Source organism: Thalia democratica, unplaced genomic scaffold, assembly GCF_965202585.1.
Source record: "Thalia democratica unplaced genomic scaffold, ktThaDemo2.hap1.1 HAP1_SCAFFOLD_785, whole genome shotgun sequence".
NCBI classification, from domain to species: Eukaryota; Metazoa; Chordata; class Thaliacea; order Salpida; family Salpidae; genus Thalia; species Thalia democratica.
This window is the reverse complement of record NW_028139756.1, coordinates 36,535-45,873: the sequence shown is the minus strand read 5'-3', so window position 1 is coordinate 45,873 and position 9,339 is coordinate 36,535. Positions and strand designations below refer to the sequence as shown.

Below are 9,339 nucleotides of genomic sequence, written 5' to 3'. Positions count from 1 at the left end.
GTTTACCATATGATGAGAATCTTCAGCAACTCAAAGAAGCTAAGGAAAAATCAGGTCTAAAAGTTGTACTTATTAACTCAGGTTGCACAAAAAATCTTGGTAACGCAGCTAATTCTGATAGCAGTGATGCGTTTGTCAAAGAACTTGATCTAGCTATAAGTTATGCCAATGCCCTAGATTGTAAAATAATACATTTAATGGCTGGTAGAGTTAAGGCAATTGATTTAGTAAAAGCTAGAAGCTCCTATATTTCCAACTTAAAAATTGCATCTGAAAAATTGTATACTAGTGGAATTACAGGTGTTATTGAACCTATTAACAAGTATGATGTGCCTGAGTATTTTCTTAATGACTTCTACCAAGCTATAGAGATACTAAGTGAGGTAAATCTGCCAAATATAAAACTTTTGTTTGACTTTTATCACCAACACCAGATGGCAGGAGGCTTAATGCAAAAGTTTAAAGCTGCAAACAAATTAATTGGGCATGTACAAGTTAGCCAAGTTCCAGGTCGCAAAGAGCCATTTTCTGAAGGTGAAATAAGTTACAACTATATAATGAAATGTGTTGCTGAATCTGAGTATTCTGGTTGGGTCGGACTAGAGTATAAGCCATCTGTTCACACTAACAAAACTTTAGAGTGGTTTGCAGAATAAAACTGTATATATTTTTGTGGGAAAAATCTATTTATTTATTGTATAAAGAAATTTCAAAAATATTATTTTTAATTAATTTTTAATTTGAAATAGATTAACATCAATTTTAATTTTATGTAGTTTATTATTTGCCAGAACTACTGTGCTGTATTTTTTTAATTTATAATTAGCTATGTAATCACCTAAAGTCAAAGAATTTTACTAAAAACTACAGTGTTTAAGATATTTGTAGCAAATTAAATAAAGTATCACAATTAGAATTGTTTGGGTATTTTTTTTTAGCTTTACAAAAATAATTTAATTTAAGTTTTTAGATAAATTATTTGATGATTCTTACTAAGATAATTGTTAAAATCTTAAAGGTACTAAGTTCAGACCGTTGGAAGATTTGAGTTGAATATTCTTAAACACAGAAAATTAAAATAAATGTTAAATCAAAAACCTAATTTGCTCTAAACTTAAATTTTCTTCATATCTAAACATATTATTAGCATATATCATTTAACTGTATTAATCATACTTTTAATTCTTATCTTAGCTGTAATTGGTGACTATAATTCTTAATAATCATATTTTTTATTCAGAATAAATGGATAAAACGATGAACTTTTTAAACAAGAATATACCCCTGTTTCTCAGAGGTGAGCTATAGTTTTAATCAAAGTATATAGTTTGTTGCTTTAAACCAATTTTTAAAGTTAGTTGATTTTTAATTTGAACTATTATTAATTAAAAAAATAGTAAATCGTTTGAGCACCACTGCAACAACAAACAATGGAAATTTAATTGAACAAAAGTTTGATGTGAAGGATGATACAGTGAATAGTGAGTATTACAATGTTGAGCTTACACCTCAAAAAAGAAGGTTAGTTTCTTTATATTGAAATAAAGTTAAACTACTTTAAATTAAGAATTTGATAAAGTTTTTAAAAGCACGTTTTTAAAAGTAAGATTTTTATGTAACTTTATTTTTTTTTTAGACTAAATGTTCCTGTTTTACGTAAAAACAAGAGCACTCCAGCCTACTTGAGCCAGTCTGCAATTTTGTCACCATTAGAGAATAGATCGTTGGCTTTTAATGCTGCACTAAAGGAAAATTCCCAGAAAAAGTTTGAACTGTCAGATAGCATTAAGAACATCCAAAGAGCAACCTTTCCAAAATTGAACGCAAAGCTTGCGGTTGTTGATTGCCTTGAATTGCCAAGTTTAAATGTGTTTTTTTCAAGTATAAGTTCCAGTGTTTGTTCCGTAGAAACTATACTTAAAAATGATAACAAAAGTGAAAAACAAAAGTTAAATCTTATTGAAAAGACTTTTAACAACAATACATCACAAGAGGTGAATATTACTTAATATTATATGCTCAAAAATTGATACTTGTATTTTTAACACAACAACTCAAAGTTGTTTGAAATATCAGTTAAGTACCAAAATTTTGTAAACATGTTGTTTTTAACTTACAAATATTTTTTTCACACATTACTTTTGGTAATTTCACAACAAAATACAAGTTGTATAAATGAGTTAGTTTTTTGTATACCAATCAATTGTTTTATAGACTATGGAAAATGCAACAGCTGAAGCAAACAAAAAACAAGCTGACAGTTTATACAAAAAAGGTTGCTGTTTTCATCTTAAATACTTTTAATAAATATCTGTGTAAGTATTAAACTTCTAATGATTGTTACAAATATTTTCAACAAGTATAAGTAAAGATAAAAAATAAAAGTATTTTGTTTTATATTTTCGCATAAAAATATATACTTAAATATTTAATTCACTTTTTTTTAATAATAAGTACATATAATTTAGATTAGAATAAACAATACAACCTAAGTGTTAAGTAGTTTAAAACTAAATCAAAAACTATTTTCCAGCTTAATTTTTGCATTGTTTATCATAGTTTTCTACACATATCTAACCATTGAACTTGATAAATATTTTTTTTTAATTTTTATATATACGTTTAATTAGTATAATATTTTTCAATGAATTGTAATAATTACTCAAATTAAACTAAACCTGCTTTGGAACAGTTTTTGAAAACGAGCTATCACATCTTAATATATTTTGTTTGCCTTATGTTATTTTCTTAAAGGTATGCAGTTTTCAAGAAAAGGCGATCGGACAAAAGCACTTCAGTGTTTCTTGCAAGCTGGCAAACTTGGCTGTGTTAATAGCAATTGGAGAGCGTATAAGATATGCAAAAGCAACTCTAAATACTCTGAACATGTTAGTTAAAAAAGTTGTTTAAAAGAGTATTTTTTTGAAATAATTTTTTTATGATGTAGCTGTAAAATTACTCACCCGAGTTTGATAATGTATAGGTTGGCGTATTTTAGCTTTTGAATAAAACATAATTTATTAGTCAAGTATGAGAATTATTTTGTTGAATTGTAATTTTCTAGGTAAATAATCAGTTTTTTTATTTACAAGACAAAACCTTTTTTGTAATTTATTTAAAAGCTTATAAGTAAAAGTTTATGTTTTGTACTGTAAAGAGTCAAATATCAGGGACCACTTCCTCAGTTTATTTTAGTTTAAAATTCAAAATTTTGTTAACATCAGAAAGTCAAGAAATTTCTAACGAAGTAATAAATATTTTTTGTATTCTTTCAATATATATATTTTATAGTTAAGTTTATTTTGATTTGACAATTAAAGTTAATACCAAATAGCTATCAAAAAGTCTTTAATTTAATCAGATTTTCTGTAATTATGAAAAGTCTTGAGTTGGGTTATAAAACATGAAATTATTTTTAAATTTCTAAAACTACACTTATCAAATTTATTTTAAAAAATGTTCTTTAACACACAATAAAAAAAAATTAGCATTTACTGAGACATTTATTATATTTATATCATGATTTTAGCCTTTATTTTTTTTTGCACTACTAAAAAAGTTATTTTCTAGGATTGCAAACAGACTTTATGTAAGCCTGCACAATTTGCAGATATGTACTTGATTTTTCTAAAATAAAAACTATTATAAATTGCATCAGAAGCAATTTATTTAGTTTCTCTATAAAATCAGGTTTAATCAGCTTAGGTTTTTTCCGTTAGAGAAGTACAATTTTAACCCTGTATAATTTTTATTTTAGTTTTAATTTTTGTTTTACAATACTATTTTAGTCTTGAAACATTAATTGTAGTAAGTTTATTATAATTTTTTATAGATAAATTTAAGATACTTCAATTCTATGAAATGTTTATAACTCTAGTATAAAACAAAGACAGTATAGATATTGTTTTGTAAGTTCTCAATGTACGAAATATATCTTAGTAAGTTAGTATCAGTAACTCTGTTCGGTAACAATAAGATAAACTTGATGATATATTATAGTTAGCTCTATGATTTAATGTCGAAGTTTATCTCTTCTTAAGTATCAAATCAATTAATATTAAACTTATACTCTCTTTTAAATTTTATGTTTACTTTAGATAAAACTTTAGTACTACTCAAAAACTATGTTTGGTAATATTTAGGTTAATAAAGTTATATTAGTATTCAAGGATTTTAAATAATTTTTGTCCTGTAAGCTCAAGCTTTGAAAATAACTAGGTTGTATTTTTAAAACAATAAAAACAATTATAAGTAAATAGCCTTAATGTTTTTATAAATATAGTTTTACTTAGCAGGTCGTCCACATACCTATAAGAATTATATTATTTTTATGTTAAATATTGTACTGACTTTTTACTTTAAAGTATGTATTGCTATAAAGCAATTTTACTCAACTAGGATTTACTGTGTAGTTTTTTATATGTAATAAAATATTTTAAAAAACAATTTTATTAATCTAGGTTATGGAATGTCTGGAATTTGCAGCACTATCCGGTCATAAAGTAGCTAGACAAATGGTTGTACAAAAACTAATGACCTGCCAGCAAGATGGGCTCGATAAATTAATTTTAGACGCAAAAATAGACTTTTTCTTAGAACAAAACGCAAATGAAGGAGTTTTAAATGTAAGTTTGTGTTTAGTGCATACAGTTAGTTTCAATAATTTTATTTATTTCTGAACAACTTATGCTATAGATAAGTCCATTTAAATTTAGCGATTTGAAAATAGGTATTAACTAAGGTAGCCATATACTCTGACTATCTCAGACTAGTATAAAAAATTTTGAAAACTAAGGTTAACTGTTTTCAAACTAGTTTGAATTTCTAACGGAGTTTCTTAAAATTTAGGTTGATTCGATAGTTAAAATTTTAACGTGCAAAACTTAGGTTAATTATTTTTATATTAAACTCAGGCTAGTTTAAAAATTACCAATTTTTTAATCCATCTCTTAAAAACGGCCTCAAAAAACATTTAAATTTTTATTTATAGAAGTTTTTATCAATTTATGTAAGTAAAGCTTATTTAACTTATAGACTTTTAGTATATTTCTAAAACTTTAATTTCTTTTATTTTTAACCTTACCCATTGAATCAGGTTGTGTCAGAATATTTTTTTTTTCAAAATAATTTTTTGCTGCAATAGTGGAAACCCTAAGAGAGTCCTGAAATTTAATTAAAAATGATTTAATAATTGTTTGTGATGCTAATAATATTCTTCAAAGTTTTCTTTATGTAACATCGCTAGATACACATTTTGAATTTTATTAAAAGAAACAGTTATAACAGTGAAGTTTTTTATTTAGAGTATGTTGTACCTCGCAAAAAGAATCTTAAAAAACCCAAATAAAAGTATTGAAGATGAAAGGAAAGCTGTACAACTATTAAAAGAAGCCTCAAGAAAAAACGTAAGTTTGAACTTCATCAATACAAAAAAAGTAAACTTTACTTATTAAGTTTTTTAACTTTTCTCTTAAATATATCTTACAATTCTCAAGTAATATCAAATGTCTCTTCAAAATTGTTATGAACATTGTTTTCAATAAGCTTCCTATAATGCATTATATAAGTTTAAATGTTAACCCTTTTTGTTATCTTTAAGTATGAGTAAATTCAATCTGCGACACTATTTATAATATAAATTTATTTTTTCTAAACATGACAGTACACGCTTGCAATCTACGAACTGTCCAAGTGTTACAAGCAAGGTGTAGGAGTTGAAAAGGACGTTGCTTTGTCGTACAACCTCGTTCACAAGTGCGCCAAGTTGGGAAACCCCCACGCTGTAAAGGATCTCATCGACCTCTTCTCCAATGGAGATAAATCTTGTGGTTAGTTTTAAATTGTTGAAGTATATTTTCAGAGCTCGCTCTTTATGTTCATTTACTTTTTTTAACACAAGTAATAAAAGTTGCTCACCTAGTTTCAATAGGTGGTTAAGCGAAAATTCATTTTTTACCTAATGTTGCAATTCATACCGAAACCGCTAAGTTTTTTCATACCAAAGTTTAATACTTTATTAAATAAACAGTAGTGTAGATACTTTTCAACCAAAGTTTGTACTAAACAAAGTTTAATAATTGTAAAATTCATTTCAAAAACGGTTTCCACCCTGTATCATCAAGTATTTTCAGGTCAAAGTCAGTGTTGCAAAAATTTAAAAAAATAGTTTTAAGAAGATGAGTATAAATATTTCTTAAAAATCTAAACCATAATAAAACATTTCATTTAAAGTAATCAGACAATTCTAATTATTTTCTAACAGACCTAAAAGTTTAGCTTAACCAATGAAAAATTAATATTTAAAAGTTGTTATAACCCAATTAAACACATGATTGTACAGGTGTGACCAAAGATCACGTGCAGGCTGCAATGTTGAAAAGCAAACTTGCTAAAAGTTGTCTGACAACACACATGAAAGAAATGGAAAGTTTGGCTTATGCATCTGCTGGAGTGAAAAAATGAAAGTTTAATAATCGGAAGTAAACATTTTCTTTCTCATTTAAAGGGATTGTTACTGCATAGGGTTTGGTTCAATCTATTAACAAAGTTACAAAGTTAAGTGGTTCGTAAACAAAGATTAGATGGTTATATTTCTTTACAATGAAATGTGTTTTATCTGTAATTAGAAAATTTGTTATTGTTATAAAATTTTTATGAAGCTTTTAAAAGCTTTTAGTTTTTATTATATTTAAAGTATTCAATACTTCATTTCAGTGTCTTAATTTTAACTGTTTTATTCACTTACACCTTTTTTTTTTAAATCAGCTATATGCTATAAAACTTGAATAATGTCATCAAGCTAGTTAAAAACTATTTAGGTAGTAGTTTTATCTTAAATTATACAATTCTATAAAATACATTATTATACCTTTAAAAAAAACGTCTGATTTTAAAGTGACCTGTTAATTTTAAAGTTTCAATTTTTATAATATTTTTTTGACCTTTTAAACGCTACAATGCAGTCACTTAAGCATTAAAAAATATTAATTGTAAAAAATTATTTTCATGAATAACTTGCTGATTTTATGTTTGCATTATATTTTGTTTCTTTTAAAATTCATTACACTTGTTGTACATAATTACTAAAATATATGGAAGTTTGATTTATTATCTGTTAGTAACACTTGGTTTTGTAACTAAGACATATATACAGGGTTTGCCAAAAAACATAAAAAAAACTTGGAATTTGATAATTTAGGCTAAAAAAACCTGAAGCTTGAGAAATTTTGGAAAAAAACCTGTGGTTTTAAACAATTTTTACATATTAAGTAATAAAGTTTTGATTTGACACAAAATATGTTCATTTTGATAAAAAGTTTTTGTTATCATATTATTTTTAAAACTTTTATTAAAAAGAAACATCTAAAGTATCTTAACAGTATCTAAACAATGTTATTATACTACTTAAGACAGTATTTTTACCTTAAACTAATTTTATACTGAAAATAGACCCAATAACTTTTGCTTTCAAAAACCGGAAATAAATTTCTCAAAAACCTTTGGCAAACCTGTATACAACTCTTAAATAACAGTTGTACAATTTTTCCAACTGCTTTTAAAAGTTAAAGTTTTGAACTACTGAATTTAATAAGTTACTAAATTTAATCAATATTTAATAGCTTAAGTTAGTTTAAAGTTATACAGAGAAATCTACGGAATTGTTTCAATTAAAATTATAAGCGTTATTACAAGTTATCAGCTGGTTAAAATGTGATCGTTGTACTCATTTGAAACTGAAAGTATCTAAAATCTAAATGAAATTATATCATATTAAAGCTATGGAATCGTAATAATTTAGTTGCGATACTTACGAACTTGAAATAAAGGATTAAAAGCAGTTTTGTTAGACTAGGGTGGGTTTCCTAAAGGGGGCTGTTTAAAAGATAAATTGGCAAAAAGGGGTGACTTAAGATTAGTGGGAATTTTTTTTTTGATTAATTTTATCAAAGTCTAAGTTTATCATTGGTTTTTATTTCAGAAGGAAAAAAAAAACACCTTAATTTTTTTAAAGTTATAACTACTAGAAACTTATCATATTTTAAACAATAAGTTAAGTTTATAAACAAAATGTTCCGAAAAAATTAGACAAATTGATACTAAAAGATGGGTTTTCAATTTAAAAAATACATAAGCTGATTTGAAATTTTCTAGAAAAGTGTTTTGTAATCGTAATGCCTTCAGCATACACTAATATAGCAACTTTGCTTGGTTTTTACGCATATTGTATAAAAAGGTCCTTAAAAGTTTTTTTTACTAATAAAAGCTCGTTTTTTTACTATCAAAACTTTCATTGATTTTAGCTGTTTTTGCCGAAAATTAAAACTAGTGTGTAAAAAATAGTTGCTATCTAGAATAAAAATAGTAAAACAAAATTATATAGTTTTAAAACTAACTTTTATTATAATTGACAGGCGTTTTAAATATTTAAAAAATAATCACATTGATTACGTATTGAAACATACTTATAAATTTATAATAGAATAACTATAGAAGATATTATTACACTTTAAATACTCAGCTAAAAATACATTTGGTCAGAGTACCGATTCTTACAAAGTATGTCGATAAGTTTTGAAACCCTTGTTAGAACTGATACAAGAATTTCTCAACTATTGAGTAAAAAAAAACTAGCATCTTAGTCTGTCGTAGGGGTTTCTTTTAATGACCGTGTGGTAACCTTTATTTGAACAAGTAAAACTTTTTTTTTAAATTCTAATAAGAGACTTATTTAAGACATATAGAAAAATAGCTTGTAAATAGTGTGATAAAAACATCAAATAAATTTTTTCAATTTTCAAATAGGTAGTAACTGTAAAATTTTAATTGTGCATCGTAACAATCAATGATACTACTCCTCTAGCCTTCTTCTACTGAAACATATGTGATTAGTTAAGTTTTGAATATCTAAACGCTAGAAACATTTATAAATTTGCTTAACTAACAGTTAAATTTAAATTAGTTATACTAAGATATTTTGCTTCACATATGTATAGCATGTATTATATTTAAATTAAACATACTAAAAAATTACTCGAAGAGCAAATTAATTGTTTTTAATTTTACATTGCTAATTAAGAAAAACGCAACAAAATGTGTACAAGTTTATAGTAACGTAACTTTATGACTGCCACAACGTTTTCAGCCTTAGGACGTTTATTATTAAATAATGAACTAATTATTTGTAATGAGTTGCACAATGATACTAGTTTAAGAAAATTTAAGTTTGAAGATGACACACTACCATAAATACCATTTTAACAAATTATGTGTTTACAAGACAGAGCCAATATTATTTAAAAGTTTACATCAATCTCAGATTGGATTGTTATAAACAAGCTT

The 9,339-nt window shown here is 25.4% G+C and overlaps 1 protein-coding gene and 1 pseudogene across 1 annotated transcript; both read left to right on the top strand.

Moving 5' to 3' along the window:
• The first annotated feature begins 44 nt into the window (after window positions 1–44).
• Window positions 45–892, top strand: LOC145847079 (putative hydroxypyruvate isomerase pseudogene; annotated as a pseudogene).
• A 346-nt stretch (window positions 893–1,238) lies between these two features.
• On the top strand, window positions 1,239–6,961 carry LOC145847080 (uncharacterized). The gene is made up of 9 exons (XM_082953498.1): window positions 1,239–1,297; window positions 1,398–1,521; window positions 1,637–1,994; window positions 2,215–2,275; window positions 2,755–2,888; window positions 4,461–4,625; window positions 5,304–5,405; window positions 5,663–5,828; window positions 6,341–6,961. Exons 1-9 carry the CDS (start codon window positions 1,246–1,248, stop codon window positions 6,460–6,462), a joined length of 1,284 nt encoding a protein of 427 aa, XP_082809624.1. The 5' UTR covers window positions 1,239–1,245; the 3' UTR covers window positions 6,463–6,961.
• Window positions 6,962–9,339: the final 2,378 nt, after the last annotated feature.